At 47.0% G+C, this 21329-nt stretch overlaps 1 protein-coding gene across 1 annotated transcript in view; it reads left to right on the top strand.

The window, feature by feature from the left end:
* frmpd3 (FERM and PDZ domain containing 3) overlaps positions 1–19293 on the top strand; it is a 38358-nt gene extending 19065 nt beyond the window's left edge. The window contains exons 6-15 of the mRNA XM_038981368.1: positions 2469–2600; positions 2981–3100; positions 6510–6646; positions 9437–9563; positions 10123–10212; positions 11650–11829; positions 12285–12420; positions 14102–14786; positions 14853–15055; positions 16424–19293. Of these exons, the coding sequence (XP_038837296.1) occupies positions 2469–2600; positions 2981–3100; positions 6510–6646; positions 9437–9563; positions 10123–10212; positions 11650–11829; positions 12285–12420; positions 14102–14786; positions 14853–15055; positions 16424–19293 (4680 nt within the window). The remainder of the gene's footprint in view (positions 1–2468; positions 2601–2980; positions 3101–6509; positions 6647–9436; positions 9564–10122; positions 10213–11649; positions 11830–12284; positions 12421–14101; positions 14787–14852; positions 15056–16423) is intronic.
* Positions 19294–21329: the final 2036 nt, after the last annotated feature.

Here is a 21329-nt window from a genome sequence, read left to right as displayed (position 1 = left end):
AGTAAAGTCATACCATATAAAAACAATCCTGACAGTTGTGATGGAAACAGGAAGTTTCGGTACAATTTTATAAATGTCGAAAGATAATTTGTTCGTTCAACATGTTGGGTTCTTTTTGTGTAAGTAAAATTAATTATGCAAGAAATAGTGGTGGAACTGCCTTTATGCGCAAATATTGATATAATAACCATCATATGGAAGCAAACTTGGAGTCATGTGATGATAAAGTGTGTGGTCCTCCCACTACGACCCGGAAAACCATGCAGTTTATTAGGCTACATATTAAATCAATGATGATGAACATTGCAGGGAGAGCACGGTGATCTTGATGCTCCTTTCCAATAAATAGGGTCTTATTCTGGTGACATGATGATCGATGCTTGGCTGCAGTTTGACAAATAAAAATATTCTTGCTACATAATAATCTCATCATGTAGACTAGCATACCCGCACTGCCTATCCGCACTGCCTATCCACACTGCCTACCCGCATCGTCTACCCGCATCGTCTACCCACACCGCCTACCCACACCGCCTACCCACACCGCCTACCCACACAGCCTACCCACACTGCCTACCCACACAGCCTACCCACACTGCCTACCCACACCGCCTACCCACACAGCCTACCCACACCGCCTACCCACACAGCCTACCCACACTGCCTACCCACACTGCCTACCCACACAGCCTACCCACACTGCCTACCCACACAGCCTACCCACACAGCCTACCCACACCGCCTACCCACACAGCATACCCGCACTGCCTATCCGCACTGCCTATCCACACTGCCTACCCGCATCGTCTACCCACACAGCCTACCCACACCGCCTACCCACACAGCCTACCCACACTGCCTACCCACACTGCCTACCCACACAGCCTACCCACACCGCCTACCCACACAGCCTACCCACACTGCCTACCCACACTGCCTACCCACACAGCCTACCCACACTGCCTACCCACACAGTCTACCCACACAGCCTACCCACACCGCCTACCCACACAGCCTACCCACACTGCCTACCCACACTGCCTACCCACACAGCCTACCCACACTGCCTACCCACACAGCCTACCCACACAGCCTACCCACACAGCCTACCCACACAGCCTACCCACACTGCCTACCCACACCGCCTACCCACACAGCCTACCCACACAGCCTACCCACACTGCCTACCCACACAGCCTACCCACACTGCCTACCCACACTGCCTACCCACACTGCCTACCCACACAGCCTACCCACACCGCCTACCCACACTGCCTACCCACACCGCCTACCCACACCGCCTACCCACACTGCCTACCCACACCGCCTACCCACACAGCCTACCCACACAGCCTACCCACACAGCCTACCCACACTGCCTACCCACACAGCCTACCCACACTGCCTACCCACACTGCCTACCCACACAGCCTACCCACACCGCCTACCCACACTGCCTACCCACACCGCCTACCCACACCGCCTACCCACACTGCCTACCCACACTGCCTACCCACACCGCCTACCCACACAGCCTACCCACACCGCCTACCCACACTGCCTACCCACACAGCCTACCCACACTGCCTACCCACACAACCTACCCACACTGCCTACCCACACCGCCTACCCACACAGCCTACCCACACTGCCTACCCACACAGCCTACCCACACAGCCTACCCACACTGCCTACCCACACTGCCTACCCACACTGCCTACCCACACAGCCTACCCACACAGCCTACCCACACTGTATCTGTGAGCTGTTGGTTATAGTGCATATGACAGGACCAGAGTAGTCACATTTATTATTTAACACAACAGTTTTTGTCACAAAACTATCGGCAGAGTTGAAAATGTGATGGAATTACATTGAACTTTGGATTTTGTATTCGGTACATGAAAACTTAAGTGAAAAAGTACATTTTGTGTGCACCACGTCATCACGCACTTGCTTTTCTCCTCCACAAGTCCATTTGGTGGAAAAACGCCACTCATATTTTCTTTATGCAGATTTTAGAATTTCCGCATGAAAATCCGCCGCCGATTGGATGGAAACCTAGCTAGTCATACAGAATATTGATCCCAATGCAACACTGTGAGAGGAGGGCAAATAGAACTCTGGCCATTATGGACACATGGGATACGTCCCAAATAATACACTATTCCCTTTCCTTACATAGTGCACTACTTTTGACAATTACTGCACTATATAGAGAATAGGGTGCCAAATGGAAAGCCAGGTGGTATTTTCCTCTGGCAGGTCATCAGAGGGCAGATAGGGAATGACCTCTGAAGCCCTCAATGGAGAAGATAACAGGATCATTTGGTGTATTGGTGGCAGAATAATCAACATAGCACAGATTCACATAACACAGGAGGACAGTAAGTATTGTCTAAATACTGCAAGAGATAAATGCTATCCATGAACTGCAAATAAATCTATCTTTCTTTCTCCTTCTCTAGGATGTGATCTCGTCCCTGCAGGACCGCCTGTCCCTGCGTTACATCGAGCACTTTGCCCTGGTGCTGGAGTCAGGTGGGCTGGACCAGAACCAGAGACTACACCTGCTGCAGGAGAACCAGCCGCTCTCACATGTAAGGGAGCCAACAGTTACTGTATTCCTCCTGATTACCTTGTTACAGTCATTCTAAGAGCAGTGTGGGTGTAATATAGCCTGGTTAAACCAGACCGAATTCTGTGCTCAATGGTGAGTCCGGCTCAACCAGACTAGATTGAATGGTATCACCACATTAAAATTAGAATCACTACCAAGGACTAAGCCCTTCAGACCATGGCAGTTTGACCGGTACTCATGTTTACACTCATAGAAATAAAATTCTATAGAATTATATTACATTACACTCGATATGGCATGGAATCACCTTCCAATGACTAGCTGTGTTTGTCTACTATGTTGGGAGGGAAGCTGTTATGATATAGATGTTATTCATGCCGTCTCCCTCTCTCTCCTCAGGTGGTGCACAGGACGTATTTCCAGGGGATGAAGTGTCTCTTCCGCATCTGTTTCTTCCCCAAGGACCCGGCAGACCTGCTCAGGAGGGACCCTGCAGCCTTCGAGTACCTCTACATACAGGTGAGGATACAGCCTTCAGGTACCTCTACAGCTAGGGATATAGCCTTCAGGTACCTCTACAGCTAGGGATACAGCCTTCAGGTACCTCTACAGCTAGGGATACAGCCTTCAGGTACCTCTACAGCTAGGGATACAGCCTTCAGGTACCTCTACAGCTAGGGATATAGCCTTCAGGTACCTCTACAGCTAGGGATATAGCCTTCAGGTACCTCTACAGCTAGGGATACAGCCTTCAGGTACCTCTACAGGTAGGGATATAGCCTTCAGGTACCTCTACAGCTAGGGATATAGCCTTCAGGTACCTCTACAGGTAGGGATATAGCCTTCAGGTACCTCTACAGGTAGGGATACAGCCTTCAGGTACCTCTACAGCTAGGGATACAGCCTTCAGGTACCTCTACAGCTAGGGATATAGCCTTCAGGTACCTCTACAGCTAGGGATATAGCCTTCAGGTACCTCTACAGGTAGGGATATAGCCTTCAGGTACCTCTACAGGTAGGGATACAGCCTTCAGGTACCTCTACAGCTAGGGATACAGCCTTCAGGTACCTCTACAGCTAGGGATACAGCCTTCAGGTACCTCTACAGGTAGGGGTATAGCCTTCAGGTACCTCTACAGCTAGGGATACAGCCTTCAGGTACCTCTACAGGTAGGGATACAGCCTTCAGGTACCTCTACATCTAGGGATACAGCCTTCAGGTACCTCTACAGGTAGGGATACAGCCTTCAGGTACCTCTACAACTAGGGATACAGCCTTCAGGTACCTCTACAACTAGGGATATAGCCTTCAGGTACCTCTACAGCTAGGGATACAGCCTTCAGGTACCTCTACAGCTAGGGATATAGCCTTCAGGTACCTCTACAGCTAGGGATACAGCCTTCAGGTACCTCTACAGCTAGGGATACAGCCTTCAGGTACCTCTACAGCTAGGGATACAGCCTTCAGGTACCTCTACATCTAGGGATACAGCCTTCAGGTACCTCTACAGGTAGGGATACAGCCTTCAGGTACCTCTACAGGTAGGGATATAGCCTTCAGGTACCTCTACAGCTAGGGATACAGCCTTCAGGTACCTCTACAGGTAGGGATATAGCCTTCAGGTACCTCTACAGCTAGGGATACAGCCTTCAGGTACCTCTACAACTAGGGATACAGCCTTCAGGTACCTCTACAGGTAGGGATACAGCCTTCAGGTACCTCTACAGGTAGGGATATAGCCTTCAGGTACCTCTACAGCTAGGGATACAGCCTTCAGGTACCTCTACAGGTAGGGATATAGCCTTCAGGTACCTCTACAGCTAGGGATACAGCCTTCAGGTACCTCTACAGCTAGGGATACAGCCTTCAGGTACCTCTACAGGTAGGGATACAGCCTTCAGGTACCTCTACAGGTAGGGATACAGCCTTCAGGTACCTCTACAGCTAGGGATACAGCCTTCAGGTACCTCTACAGCTAGGGATATAGCCTTCAGGTACCTCTACAGGTAGGGATACAGCCTTCAGGTATCTCTACAGCTAGGGATATAGCCTTCAGGTACCTCTACAGCTAGGGATATAGCCTTCAGGTACCTCTACAGGTAGGGATATAGCCTTCAGGTACCTCTACAGGTAGGGATACAGCCTTCAGGTACCTCTACGGCTAGGGATACAGCCTTCAGGTACCTCTACAACTAGGGATATAGCCTTCAGGTACCTCTACAGGTAGGGATACAGCCTTCAGGTACCTCTACAGCTAGGGATACAGCCTTCAGGTACCTCTACAGCTAGGGATATAGCCTTCAGGTACCTCTACAACTAGGGATATAGCCTTCAGGTACCTCTACAGCTAGGGATACAGCCTTCAGGTACCTCTACAGCTAGGGATACAGCCTTCAGGTACCTCTACAGCTAGGGATACAGCCTTCAGGTACCTCTACAGCTAGGGATATAGCCTTCAGGTACCTCTACAGCTAGGGATATAGCCTTCAGGTACCTCTACATCTAGGGATACAGCCTTCAGGTACCTCTACAACTAGGGATATAGCCTTCAGGTACCTCTACAGGTGGGGATATAGCCTTCAGGTACCTCTACAACTAGGGATACAGCCTTCAGGTACCTCTACAGGTGGGGATATAGCCTTCAGGTACCTCTACAACTAGGGATACAGCCTTCAGGTACCTCTACAGCTAGGGATATAGCCTTCAGGTACCTCTACAGCTAGGGATACAGCCTTCAGGTACCTCTACAGCTAGGGATACAGCCTTCAGGTACCTCTACAGCTAGGGATATAGCCTTCAGGTACCTCTACAGGTAGGGATACAGCCTTCAGGTACCTCTACAGCTAGGGATACAGCCTTCAGGTACCTCTACAGGTGAGGATACAGCCTTCAGGTACCTCTACAGGTAGGGATATAGCCTTCAGGTACCTCTACAGGTAGGGATACAGCCTTCAGGTACCTCTACAGCTAGGGATACAGCCTTCAGGTACCTCTACAGCTAGGGATATAGCCTTCAGGTACCTCTACAGCTAGGGATACAGCCTTCAGGTACCTCTACAGCTAGGGATACAGCCTTCAGGTACCTCTACAGCTAGGGATATAGCCTTCAGGTACCTCTACAGGTAGGGATACAGCCTTCAGGTACCTCTACAGCTAGGGATACAGCCTTCAGGTACCTCTACAGGTGAGGATACAGCCTTCAGGTACCTCTACAGGTAGGGATATAGCCTTCAGGTACCTCTACAGGTAGGGATACAGCCTTCAGGTACCTCTACAGGTGAGGATACAGCCTTCAGGTACCTCTACAGGTAGGGATATAGCCTTCAGGTACCTCTACAGGTAGGGATACAGCCTTCAGGTACCTCTACAGGTAGGGATACAGCCTTCAGGTACCTCTACAGGTAGGGATATAGCCTTCAGGTACCTCTACAGGTAGGGATACAGCCTTCAGGTACCTCTACAGCTAGGGATACAGCCTTCAGGTACCTCTACAGCTAGGGATATAGCCTTCAGGTACTTGTAGGTGGGGATACCATGGATACAGACCTCATGGTTCTGTTTGGATCATCAAGGGGTTCTTTCTGCAGCGGAGCCCCTCAGCCCACTGAGCCAACAAAAGGATTAGAACTCCTGGCACAAATGAGTAGTTACAGATTTATGTCCTTCTCCATCTCATTCTAGAATGTTGTTATAGTAACTCTTCCACGCTAGAGATTCTGCCATACCAAGATGGTATATAGACATACCAAAACCAGTTTCACATTACGTCCAACACAAATAAATGAAGTAACCAGTGCATCTTCAATATCTCTCTGTCTCACCCCTTTGCATAAAATTGCTGGAAGAGGTTCCTGACAAGGACATCCATCTCTGTTATAGCTGTGCCTAAAACTGTGTAACCAGAATAACATGACATCCCCACCACAGAGTCGCAATGACGTCATCAAAGAGCGCTTCGGCATGGACTGGAAGTCTGATGTCACACTGCGGCTGGCGGCGCTTCATATCTACATCACGGTGTCGTCGGCCAGACCTAATCAGAAGATCTCGCTCAAGAATGTGGAGTAAGTGTGTGTGTGTGTGTGCGTGTGCGTGTGCGTGTGTGTGCGTGTGCGTGTGTGTGCGTGCGTGTGCGTGTGTGTCTGTGCGTGTGCGTGTCCGTGTGTGTGTGTGTGTGTGTGTGTCTTATGACAAAATGGATCCCTCAGCTGCATGACTCATCACTCAGACACCTCAAAGACTGAAATGCGTGTCTCCGTATTCCATTATATTTCATTAAAAATGTCTTAGCTCTAATGTGCAGAAGTGTGGTATCCAGCTGAGTTCTAAAAGTATATCAAAATGATCCATAATGAATCCATCTAATATTAACAACAGAAACCACTCAAACCACGAGCTAAAGCTACTCTGACACCAAGAAATTACAATTCCCTCAGGCCACACATTTAGTCATATCCCCAACTGACCAGATAACTAGATCACTCTGACTGACTGACATTACCAGCTATCTAGATCATTCTGACTGACAGACATTACCAGCTATCTAGATCATTCTGACTGACAGACATTACCAGCTATCTAGATCACTCTGACTGACAGACATTACCAGCTATCTAGATCACTCTGACTGACAGACATTACCAGCTATCTAGATCACTCTGACTGACAGACATTACCAGCTATCTAGATCACTCTGACTGACAGACATTACCAGCTATCTAGATCACTCTGACTGACAGACATTACCAGCTATCTAGATCACTCTGACTGACAGACATTACCAGCTATCTAGATCACTCTGACTGACAGATATTACCAGCTATCTAGATCACTCTGACTGACAGACATTACCAGCTATCTAGATCACTCTGACTGACAGACATTACCAGCTATCTAGATCACTCTGACTGACAGACATTACCAGCTATCTAGATCACTCTGACTGACAGACATTACCAGCTATCTAGATCATTCTGACAGACGCTACCAGATAATATATGCTGAACAAAAATATAAATGCAACATGTAAAGTGTTGGTCCCATGTTTCATGATCTGAAATAAAATATCCCAGAAATGTTCCAAACGCACAAAAAGCTCAAATTTTGTGCACTAACTTGTTTGCGGCCATGTTACTGAGCATTTCTCCTTTGCCAAGATAATCCATTCACCTGACAGGTGTGGCATATCAAGAAGCTGATTAAACAGCATGATCATTTCACAGGTGCACATTTCTCTACCATAAGCCGCCTCCTAAAGTAGTTTTAGAGAATTTGGCAGTACGTCCAATCAGCCTCACAACCGCAGACCACGTGTAACCACGCCAGCCCAGGACCTCCACATCCAGCTTCTTCACCTGTGGGATCGTCTGAGACCAGCCACCCGGTTAGCTGATGAAACTGTGGGTTTGCACAACCGAAGAATTTCTGCACAAACTTTTAGAAACCGTCCCAGGGAAGTTAATCTGGATGCTCGTCATCCTCACCAGGGTCTTGACCTGACTGCAGTTCGGCATCACAACCGACTTCAGTGGGTAAATGCTCACATTCGATGGCCACTGGCATACTGGAGAAGTGTGCTCTTCACAGATGAATCCCAGTTTTAACTGTACCGGGCAGATGATAGACAGCGTGTATGGCGTTGTGTGGCCGAGCGGTTTGGTGATGTCAAAGCTGTGAACAGAGTGCCCCATGGTGGCGGTGGGGTTAAGGTATGGGAAACCATAAGCTACGTACAATGAACACAATTGTATTTTATCAATGGCAATTTGAATGCACAGAGATATCGTGACGAGATCCTGAGGCCCATTGTCGTGCCGGTCATCCACCACCATCACCTCATGTTTCAGCATGATAATGCACGGCCCCATGTCACAAGGATCTGTACACAATTCCTGGAAACTGAAAATGTCGCAGTTCTTCCATGGCTTGCGTACTCACCAGACATAACAACCATTGAACATGTTCGGGATGCTTTGGATCGACATGTACAACAGCGTGTTCCAGTTCCCGCCAATATCCAGCAACTTCACACAACCATTGCAGAGGAGTGGACAACATCCCACAGGCCACAAGCAACAGCCTGATCAACTCTGTGCGAAGGAGATGTGTCACGCTGCATGAGGCAAATGGTGGTCACACCAGATACTGACTGGTTTTCTGATCCATGCCCCTACCTTTTTTTGCATCTGTGACAAACAGATGCATATCTGTATTCCCAGTCATTTGAAATCCATAGATTAGGGCCTAATGAATGAATTTAAATGTACTGATTTCCTTATATGAACTGTAACTTAGTAAAATCTTTGACATTGTTGCATGTGCTTATATTTTTGTTGAGTGTAGATAATTCTGATAACTAATTCACTCTGACAGACTAATTTAGCAGATACTCTTATCCAGAGCGACTTACAATCAGTGCGTTCAACAAAAACATAATATGCAAGTGAATACAATGAAACAACAGTTGTTGCAAGTCAAGTCATTCAGTCACACAGACAGAGTAGAGCCAGTGTTCTCCCTCCTGTCTGAGTCTGACTCTGAGGGGGGCCCTGTCAGTGTGACAGAGAACAGGAGCAGTCGTTGGGATGCGTCCCAACTGGCACTCTGTTCCCTATGTTGTGCACTACTTTTGACCAGAGCCCACAGGGCTATAAAGGAATAGGGTGCCATTTGGGACATAGCCCACGAGTCTTCCCTGGGGGTCTCTCCCTGAGATATAGACATGGTCCCACAGCTGTCAGCATCTGACTGATTATACCATCTCTCTCTCTCTCTTTCTTCCTCTCTCCCCTTGCTCTCTACTCTCCCCCCTCCTCTCTATTCCCACATCTCTTTCTCTCTCTCTCCCTCCCCAGGAAGGAGTGGGGTCTGGAACCCTTCCTACCCCTCACTCTGCTTCCCACCATCAAGGAGAAGAATGTGTGTAAGACCCTGTCACAGCTGCTCAAAACCTATCAGCATCCGCCTCCCTCCGGCAATAAGGTGATCTGTCCTCTCTCACACAATGACCTTCCTTTCAGTAAATATTCTCTAGATACAGCATAGCTATAACACTAAGTTATTCAGATTCATTGTATAGCCTACCTTTCATCTGAGGGCTTGCACTCTCCGTTAAGCAGTTTATCTTTGGATTTAACTGGCTGTGGAGTCCCATACATATTTAAACAGTGTGCTTGTGCCCCAATACATGGCTAAACAGTGACCCCAAGTGGACATGTATAGTATTGCAGTATAAAATCCAATGGTCATCCTTGGGTGAATCTCAGTAGTAGAAGCTAGCAACAGGGCGACCACATCCGTCTTGTCATCCTTGGGTGAATCTCAACCATATTAAGTGGCTTCTCCTCCTCGTCTCCTCTCCTTCATCTCCACTGATCTGAAATCACAAGATAAGTGAAAGCAATATGAAGGATGCCAGCTAGGTTTTTAATTTCACCTGTCCAGTTCTTTAATGTTAGTGCAGATCGAGGAGACGAGTAGAGGAAGCCACTAGAGACTATTGAGACTGGGCCCTTGAGTGTTGTGTTGTGTCTACTGACAGGTCCCTCCTCTCCAGGGAAAGCTGCAGTACATGCGTGTCCTCAACGATCTTCCGCCCTTTGGAGGCTTGCTGTTCCACACCGTCGGACTAGTAATGGCAACATTTATTTATTTATTTAACCTTTATTTAACTAGGCAAGTCAGTTATGAACAAATTCTTATTTACAATGACGGCTTAACATTCCCTTATGACCATTCCAATTTTGTATTCCCACATCATATATGAGTCCCACTCTTTTATGATGAATTTCTCTTTTGTCAACATACAGCTCATGTTTATGTTTTCCTGTAGCCTTGTAGCATCCCAGGCCAGACATCCAAACTGATATAGCAAGTATAATCAACTCCAATCAGATATATAACAAGTATAATCAACTCCAAACTGATATAACAAGTATAATCAACTCCAAACTGATATATAACAAGTATAATCAACTCCAAACTGATATAACAAGTATAATCAACTCCAAACTGATATATAACAAGTATAATCAACTCCAAACTGATATAACAAGTATAATCAACTCCAAACTGATATAACAAGTATAATCAACTCCAAACTGATATATAACAAGTATAATCAACTCCAAACTGATATATAACAAGTATAATCAACTCCAAACTGATATAACAAGTATAATCAACTCCAAACTGATATATAACAAGTATAATCAACTCCAAACTGATATAACAAGTATAATCAACTCCAATCAGATATATAACAAGTATAATCAACTCCAAACTGATATATAACAAGTATAATCAACTCCAAACTGATATAACAAGTATAATCAACTCCAAACTGATATATAACAAGTATAATCAACTCCAAACTGATATAACAAGTATAATCAACTCCAATCAGATATATAACAAATATAATCAACTCCAAACTGATATAACAAATATAATCAACTCCAAACTGATATAACAAGTATAATCAACTCCAAACTGATATAACAAGTATAATCAACTCCAAACTGATATATAACAAGTATAATCAACTCCAAACTGATATAACAAGTATAATCAACTCCAAACTGATATAGCAAGTATAATCAACTCCAAACTGATATAACAAATATAATCAACTCCAAACTGATATAACAAGTATAATCAACTCCAAACTGATATAACAAGTATAATCAACTCCAAACTGATATAACAAGTATAATCAACTCCAAACTGATATATAACAAGTATAATCAACTCCAAACTGATATAACAAGTATAATCAACTCCAAACTGATATAACAAGTATAATCAACTCCAAACTGATATATAACAAGTATAATCAACTCCAAACTGATATATAGCAAGTATAATCAACTCCAAACTGATATAACAAATATAATCAACTCCAAATTGTTACTACATACATGTGTATGTATACTACATATAATCAACTCACTTCATTGGCCACTTTTAAAGAATGCCTGTTTCTGAGTTAAGTTCTATAAATGTTATTGCATGAATTAAGAGCTCTCTCTCTGTTGATTGATTGATTTACTGACTGATTGATCCACAGGATGAGAAGCAGTCGGCCACTACGCTGCTGGTGGGTCCGCGGCACGGCATCGGTCATGTGATCGACCTGAAGAACAACCTGACCACGGTTCTGACAGAGTTCAGTCGCGTTGCTAAGATACAGCTGCACCGGGAGAACCAGGGCGTTGCCCGCGTAGAGGTGGCCATACATGAGGCCAAGGTATATGACAGATTGAACACATGTACAACTATAGATCTAGAAGGACATTATGAGGCTCAGGGTGGAACTCAAAAGAATGAGATTTGTTTGTTTTGCCAGAAATCATTGCATCATACTAGTAGACCATGCTACCTAGCATAGATTTTCGCTGCACAGAAGAATTCCTTTCAAATTAAATTAAATGAAATCAAACCTACAACATAAACCAAGTTGAAGTACCGGTATGGCCATTATATTAAATATACAGTCAAATGCTTTGTTGAAGTCTCTTAACTTCTCTCCATCTCTGCTCCAACCTCTGTTTATGAATGTGTGTGTGTGTGTTTCGGAGGGGCTGGGATAAAGCCAATATATCTACATTATTGGATAAAGCAGAAGACACATTTCCATTGGACCTTGTGTACAATTGACAATAAAGGAATCTTAATCTAAGTCTTAATGATCCACCCCTGCAGCCTCTGGTCCTGTTGATGGAGTGGCCTGATGCCAGTAACTTTGCCTGTCTCATCTCCGGCTACTACAAGCTGTTCGTGGACCCCAAACGAACCATCTACTACCGGACACCTGGTCAGTCTTATATGATCAAGGCAGGTATGTTAGTAGTCACCTCCTTGATTTATTAGGACTTGCAATGAAACTGCATATTCACAATATCTGTTGATGTTTAAGAAATGTATACTACATGACCAAAAGTATGTGGACACTTGATCGTCGAACATCTCATTCCAAAATCATGCGCATTAATATGAAGTTGGTCCCCCCCTTTGCTGCTATAACAGCCTCCACTCTTCTGGGAAGGCTTTCAACTAGATGTTGGAACATTGCTGCGGGGACTTGCTTCCATTCAGCCCCAAGAGCATTAGTGAGGACATTGTCATGCTGAAACAGGAAAGGGCCTTTCCCACACTGTTGCCTCAAAGTGGGAAGCACATAATCGTCTAGATTGTCATTGTATGCTGTATCTTTAAGATTTCCCTTCATTGCCTAGCCCGAACCATGACAAACATCCCCAGACCATTATTCCTCCTCCGCCAAACTTTACAGTTGGCACTATGCATTGGGGCAGGTAGCGTTCTCCTGGCACTGCCAAACACAGATTAGTTGGTCGGACCGCCAGAAAACACGCTTCCACTGCTCCAGAGTCCAATGGTGACGAGCTTTACACCACTCCAGATGATGCTTGGCATTGCTTCAGCATTCGGCGATCCCGTTCTGTGAGCTTGTGTGACCTACCACTTCGCGGCTGAACTGTTGTTGCTCCTATATGTTTCCACTTCACAATAACAGCACTTACAGTTGACCGGGGCAGCTCTAGCAGGGAAAAAATTTGATGAACTGACTTGTTGGAAAGGTGACATCCTATGACTGTGCCACGTTGAAAGTCACTGAGCTCTTCAGTAAGACCATTCTACTGCCAACATTTGTCTATGGAGATTGCATGGCTGTGTGCTCGATGTTATACACCTGTCAGCAACGGGTGTGGCTAAAATTGCTGAATCCACTAATTTGAAGGGGGTGTCCACATACTTTTGTATACATGGTGTTTCTGTAAGTCTAGTGTTTCGGGAAGTGTTACAGAAATTCCATTATTATTAGCTTTAGATAAAACGGAGAAAAAAAATTCATTTGCGGTTAAAATCGTTTCCATACTGTTTGCTTTGGCTACATTTTGTAACAATAAAACTCAGCATACAAACTCAGCATTCAAACTTAGCATATCAGTTTGCATCTCAAGGATTCCATTTACAGGTTTTTGTGTGTGCCTGCAAGTGTGAGGCATTGCATGTAAACCATTATACTGCAACCAACTCTGCTCAATCCAACTGGACTGAGACCTGCTTCTCCATAATGCATCTGTGCATCCGGACCTAAACCATATCAACAGCTACCAATCACCTCTGCTGTCGCTCCTCCCATCTCCATCCTGAGATCTCATCTTCATTGGACTATTCTCTCCCTTTTCCATGCATAGGGTAACATTTCAGGGGTTTTGCCTTGCTTTTATCTCTGTAATCAAGTATACATGTAATATTCAAACATGCACAGCTCTGTTTCCATCTGCTGTGGTGGTGTGCTTGCATGAGAGGAAGGCTGCTACGTCCCATAACATCCCACCAGACTTACCTCAAACCTCCAACTCCAGTCTCCAGCATCCATCACTGAAAAGAATCCACCAGCCTTCTCCTCTATTTTCCCATAAGGACCCACGTCATCCTCCCATGCGATTTCTCACCTCTCAGCCTCTCAATTGCTCTGACAATTCTGTCCTCAGATTACAGAGGTTCCCACCACGCCCACCCACGCTCTGGCGTCACAGCGGCGTCCAGTGGAGACCGACGAGGGGACGAGAGGGAAAGACCCCATACGAGGGACCCGGGGTCCCAGTCTCAGAAGACAGCGACTGCCCCACTGCCCGCAGAGTCCCAACACCTGGGTCTATGCCATGTTCATCTCCGGGAGCCACAACAGCTGCAGGAGCTCCAAATGCAGGCAGAACCCGAGCTCGACATCAATGAGAACTTAATTTCCCAAGAGGCACCAGAGCGGCCCAGTGCCAAGTCTGACCCAATGCTCCGGAGCACAGAGGCGATTGGCGGGAGGCCGGAGAGCCCCGTCCAGGAGAGCTCAGTGGTCTTCAGGAGCAGAGCCCAAACCATGGGGCAGTCCCAGCGAGCTACACGGTTCTTCTGTGACTCCTGCAAGGCCAGGTTGAGGGCAGAGGGAGTGGCTGTGGCCTTAAACGGTGGAAGCAGCGGCAACTCGTCGAAGCACTGCTCCAGCGCCTGTGCCTCCCGTGATGGTGGTGCAGTAGACCTCATGGCCCTGCCTCCCCCGGGGAACGAAGAGGAAGAGGAAGTAGGAAGAAAGCTGCAGCCTCCTCCGCCAGCCATTGCTGCCCCTCCGCCTGGCTTCAGGGACAACAGCTCGGATGAAGACGACTCCAAGAGAGGACGGAAGTCTCAACCAAACCCAAACTCCATCCCCAGTCCAAGCACTGCAACTGGGGCTGCTGCCGGCAAGAGCTCTGCCAAGGCTTCTGCCAAGGAAGTGCTACCGGCTCCAGAGGATGTCCCGGTGACGTTGATAGACAACGTGGCCACCAGGACAGTACGGGACCATGCCCAGGAGCTGGATGATGCTCTGGTGTCCACTCTGCAGGCCCTGGAGGCCCTAGCTGCATCAGAGGATTTCCCCCATCACCCCCAACAGCCAGCTCAGACCACAGGTCAACATACCGAGTCATGCTACAAGGGCTATTTTTAGTGCTAATTGTTAATTTTAGGGTTCAGTGACTACTAAAGGCACTTTGAAATGTTTTTATACACTGAGTGTACAAAATATTAGGAACACAATCCTAATATTGAGTTGCACCCCCTTTTGCCCTCAGGACAGCCTCAGTTTGTCGAGGAATGAACTCTACAAGGTGTAGAAAGCGTTCCACAGTGATCCTGGCCCATGTTGACTCCAATGCTTCCCAACGTTGTGTCAAGTTGGCTAGATGTCCTTTGGGTGATGGACCATTCTTGATACACACGGGAAACTGTTGAGCATGAAAAATCCAGCAGCTTTGCAGTTCTTGACACACTCAAACCGGTGCACCTGGCACCTACTACCATACCCTGTTCAAAGGCACTTGAATCTTTTGTTCACCCTCTGAATGATGCACATACTCACCATGTCTATCCATGTGTGCCGTCATTGTAAATAAGAATTTGTTCTTAACTGACCTGCCTAGTTAAATAAAGGTAAAATAAAAAAAATATTTAAAAAATATCTCAATTGTCTCCTCCCCTTCATCTACAATGATTTGAGTGGATTTAACAAGTGACATCAATAAGGGATCATAGTTTTCACCTGGTCAGTCTATGTCATGGAAAGAGCAGGTGTTCCTAATGTTTTGTACACTTCAGTGTAGATGAAGGGGGGAGACAGGTTAAAGAAGGATTTTTATGCCTTGAGACAATTGAGGCATGGACTCTGTATGTGTGTTATTCAGAGGGTGAATGGGGAAGACAAAAGATTTAAGTGCCTTTGAACAGGGTATGGTAATAGGTGCCAAGCGCACCTATTTGAGTCTGTCAAAAATTGCAATGTTGCTGGGTTTTTCACGCTCAACAGTTTCCTGTGTGAACAGCTGTGGGAAGCATTGGAGTCAACATCCCTGTGGAACACTTTCAAACACCTTGTAGAGTCCACGCCCCGATGAACTGAGGCTGGCTTGATAGCAGAATTCAAGTTCAAAGCTTTAGCATCCCAAAACAGAGACAAAAAGACTACGTTTTGACGTGCTGTTTTACAGAACACTGCTTGACACTGAACAAAGTCTCTTGTGTTGTATATTTTGATAGCGAGAGAAACACAAGAGTTCACTCAGTCTTGATTAAAATTCAGTTTGATGCCAAACAAGGTTTTACTCACAGACGGTTAGCAGAGCTTTAAAGGAAACATCAAGGGATTTTGATGAGTTAGTACTTAGAAACAATATATTTGCTGTGCCATCTTTGCACAATCAATGACTGCTTTCCACCTGTCTGTGATATTTCATGACTTCCTCGTGACCCTGATAGTGTCTTGTGTTTCCTTCTTTCCGTAGGGTTGATCGTGTTGGCGGCCATTACGCCTGAGTCATCGTTGGACTCAGGGCACGAGACCAACTCCTCTGAGCTGACAGACGTCTCAGAGATGGCGTCGGCCATGAAGCAGCACCAGAACCAGGCCTACCTGCTGGCCCACCATATCAACAAGGAGCGTATCTTCAGTCGCAGGGACTTCCCCTTGGCCATACCAGGCTGCACCACCCAGACTATAGAGGGTGGTGCGTTCTCCATGGGTCAGATCCGCGGCAGCTGCCCCTCGAAGCCAGTGACCCTCAGTAAGACTGTTCCCCTAAAGCTCAGCCCTGCTAAGGAGACTACCAGTCCAGGTCTCAGCTCAGTGAAGCAGGGGAGTAACGTTACCCAAGACCCATCGCAGAGTGAACCGAGTGAAGGCAAGAAGGCAAAACCAGAGCCTACCAAAGCGTGCACCCAAGACCGCCCTGCAAAGTCACCTGAGGAGCTGAAAGTGTCCGATCCAGGGCAGGCACCCAAGGTCAGCAAGGATCAAAGGTCACCCTGTTCTGCTGTGGGAAAACTAAGCCCGAATCTCTCTGCAGGGATCAAGGGGAAGAAGTCTGCGCCTCTGAGCCCGGACCCTACCAACAAAGCCTTACCTATTCTCTTGGCTGTAGACAGAACTGCCTCCACCAAGATTTGCCCCACAAACATGTGCCAAGATGCCGAGACTGCCTCTAGCGAGACCATCAAGCCTTCAAGCTCTAATGACCTCCTGTCAGTTGATGACCTGTTCTGCACGTGCCCAGTGAGAGAACCCGGGCCACAGCTAAGACCGAAGGATCCACAATCCCAGAAGGTGGTGGTGTTCCACTCCTCTTCCCCAACAGACGATGAGCGTCTTCGAGCCAAAGGCCTCCAACTAGCTAGCAGCAAAGAGACTGCAGCGAGAGCAGCAGGAGGAGCAGGAGCAGACCCCGTCTTGGCCAAGCCCAGCCCCCAGGTTCCAACAAAGTACTCCCAGTCCCCACACATACCTGTGAAAGCTGAGAGGAAGGAAGCAGCAGAGGCCAAGGCAGAGAGGTCCCAGGGTAAAGCTCAAGCTGAGCCACAGAAATGCCCTGCGAAGACATTATCTCTCCTGGGAGACCCCACACACCCTACCTGCTCTGTGGACAAGGTCTCCACTTTTCCATCTGCCGACAGCAAGAAGCAGGGTGGTGGTAAAGGGAAGGCCCAGCGTAGCGCCCCCTTCCTTAGTATCAAGAACCTCCTGTCGGCCACGTTCCCAGCTCGGATTCGGCGGGAGACTGACGAGCGCAGAGCCCAGCTCCAGAAGGTCCGGCAGTACGAGTTAGAGTTCCTGGAAGAACTTCTGAAGCCCAAGTCATCCGGGGGAGAGTACCTACCCCAGGGGTCCTCGCCAGTCCCCTCAGGTACCCCCTGTGCTTGCCAGCTTCGTACAAGTCCTGTGCTAAAAGCCCCTGGCATCTCCCGAGAGCAACGCCGCAGCTGCGACTGCAAGAGGATGTGCAGAGGCATCCGACTGCCTGATACACCGGTCGGCTCAACTGCAGAGCCACAGCAACATAGAGGCAGAGAGAGATCCCTCTCCAAGACCCCTCAAGCGACCTCCAAAACCCCTCACTCCCAGGGAGGTCCGAGGAGACCTCAGACCTTAGAGATCAAGACCACCCGAATCCGCTCGACCAGTCTGGAGTCACGGGAACCCAGGGGGGAGCAGGCTTCCTGCTTGCCCACCTGCACCTCTCGCACACCAGACTGCATGGGCGCCCCGCAGTACAAGAAGCTACAGAGGCGGTATAGCATCGGGGAGGTGGACAACGCTGAAGGCACACCACTGTACGCCGAGGTCAAACCCAAAGCCAAGAGCCTGGAGAAGGAGATGGAGCGAGTGAGGGCCACAGGACTGAGGCTTCCAATGCCCGTGGGGCCTGTTCACAATCAAACTCAAACTCACATGGCTGCTGCAGCGGCGAAGGGGAAGAAAGGAGTGTTCTTCGTCCAGGGAGAAGAGCTGCTGCGGGAGAGCAGAGAGGGGGCGCCGACAGAGATGCTGCTGGGGCTGCCTAGCGAGGACAGTGATGACAGGGAGAAGTGCTGCTCCTTCTGTTTCTGCTACAGGAAGTGTGAGGCGGCGGACGAGAGCAGTGAGAAAGAAGAGCTTTCCTACTCCATCCCCCTCCAGGTCCTGCCTGGGATGCAGCTGGACTCTCAGACCTTGCCCGTCGTCAGCAAAACCCTCCAGGTTCTCCACGCTGAGGGCTGCAGCGGGGAGGAGGAAGAAATAGAGGAAGAGGAAGAAGAAGAGGAGCCGCAGACACAGGAGATTGACCTCCGGGCCTGCGGGACTCTGGAGGGTAGCCTGGCGAGGGTCCAGTCCCTGCAAGGGAAGACGTTCAGCCTGCCGGACGGTTTCCTCAACGCCCAGCTGGATGCTAATGAGCTGCTAGCCATCCTGCGACAGTGCGCTAACGTTCCCCAGGTGGATAACGAATCACGCCTCCAGCCGTCCCGGATTGTTGAGTACAAGCAGGAGCTGGCGGTGCGCTTCAAGGAGTTCAGGGCAGCATGCAGACGGGTGGCGAGCGTCGAGAAGAGCCCCACACGCATGCTGAGCGTTGTTACGGCCAGCTTCCTGGTCCTCTGCGAACTGACTCAGACCTTCATCAAGCTGGTTAGAGGGGTGCGTTCAGAGGCCCAAAGGCTGCAGCTGCTGAGGAAGGTTGAAGAGGTTGCTATCAATTACACTTTGTTGTTGCGTGCAGCCGAGGATGCTATGGGCCACTCCAGTAGTCTGCCTAACAAGAGCATGAGTCCCCAAGTTACTACAACCACCACTAACATGGGCTCCCTCTCTCGCCCAATGAAAACCCTGCCCACCCAGTAGAGACAAAGCTGGGGGAAGTTAGTGAATAATTATTTATGACAGTTGGGAGTGTGGGTGGCTGGGTCCACACTCTCAACGTCCATTAGTTATTTATTGTTTACAGGACATGCAATGATCCATCCATCGCAATGCAACTGCTCCATTATGCGTTTACAGGGGCTGTGGCAGTTGCAGCCTAGAGTGGCCCGTTAGTGTTCTAGCATAAAAGACAAATGCTTCGGCACCGCTGTACAAAAGGTGCATGCACCTACACCTCTGAAATGCTGGGTGAAAACAGGGCTAACCACTCCTCCATGTCAACTCTCACATTACACAGATCCTTCTCATTCTTTTCTATGTATATTTGAGTTGTATCTTTTTAGCAAAGTATACCATTTTGTGGAGAATAAATATAATGAAAATAATATATAAAATGAATTTGAGTATAACAAATATAAAGAGTAATACACCTACAATAAATCTTTAGACATTTTAATGTGCTCTGGGCAAAAATACCACAGAGAATATGTCAAAGTAGCGAATTCTGTGAATTAGGTAGTCCAAAGCCTGGGTTAGTAGTTGACGTGTTTGTTTGTTACATTTCTAACTGTTGTCACAGAATGAGTACTGTTAGTCACCCAGAAAATATCATGACATGCACCTCAACAATATCACATACATCACATTCACAATGTTGGAAATTGTACCTCTGCGAGATTGTAAAATCCACACATTTGAATTGGGTTGCTATAAAACAGACATGGGGCCCATTTACTCACCTGTAGAATAACACCACAGGTTGGGGCAGATGTAGCGAAAACGCTAACTCATTAAGATCAATGTTCTTCATGAAGGAAGGCAGCCCCGCTCTGCAGTATAAATTGTAGTAAACCTCACATTGCTGTCTTGGTTTGAGACACACACACACATAGTACACACACAACGATCACAATCCACACGAAACCGGCACCTCACCTCTTGTAAACGAGATGAGGTAAATGGGAGATCCACTTTAGCAAACTTAGCCTTAGACTTTTGCACAACCTTCAGCATTTGCTCCTGCTCACACATGATCTAAGTTCATGTTTTGTTTACATTCAGCCTACTGAACATTGAGCTAGAAACAAACGTCACATCATACACCTTCAGTTTTATAAACTATTTCATCTTATAAGAGATTCAAGTTGCTATATTCTTCTCTAAAATCATTTTACAGGATTTTGTGTCACAAAAAATTCAATGGGTTTATACTTTTTGCTCTCTATGTGCTGTTGTCCATTGTGCAATACAGGAAATATTGGGAAATCACACACACACACACACAAAGTAGTTTTCTATGTATTTTAATAAAACTGACACCTGTGTTTTCCGTCTGAAAACGGCTTTCTGTCTCATCCTATTGTCAAACCACGGAGATCAAAGCAGCCTATTGCTAACCTCAACTGAAACTATTCAGACTCGGACATTAGTGTACTATTCATACCATGTGTTTTCTGTCTGAAAACGGCTTTCTGTCTCATCCTATTGTCAAACCACGAAGATCAAAGCAGCCTATTGCGAACCTCAACTGAAACTATTCAGACTCGGACATTAGTGTACTATTCATACCATGTGTTTTCTTCCACTGCACTACTGTCTTGCATGTTTCCCCAATTATACATTTCTTCTTGAAGATACAAGAAGTAGAACGGTCAAGTTACCAATGGTGGTCGCAGATTCAGTGTTACTACTAGTTTTATTGAAGTGAGAAAGAAAGAATATACATCCACAAAAATATGAGGAGGTTACGTACGGCAGTAATGTTTTGCAATGGAAATTCTTTACGCAGAGTTGTATTATTCTACACTTGAGATGTAAATATTGTAAAACGGTTGGAATATCTGTGAGCCTTGAAAACACTTTTAAATTATCCCACTAACTGACAATGTGAAGATTGGTTCCAAATTCTTCACTGTTTTGTAAAAAAAAAATAGAAAACATGTCTGTACCGTATAATTTATAGTAGTTATGTTCCATAGAAAACTAATAGCAAAAACGTATATTTTAAGAGTATATAA

This window comes from Salvelinus namaycush, chromosome 42, assembly GCF_016432855.1.
Source record: "Salvelinus namaycush isolate Seneca chromosome 42, SaNama_1.0, whole genome shotgun sequence".
Classification (NCBI taxonomy): Eukaryota; Metazoa; Chordata; class Actinopteri; order Salmoniformes; family Salmonidae; genus Salvelinus; species Salvelinus namaycush.
This window is presented reverse-complemented; position numbering and strand designations above follow the sequence as displayed.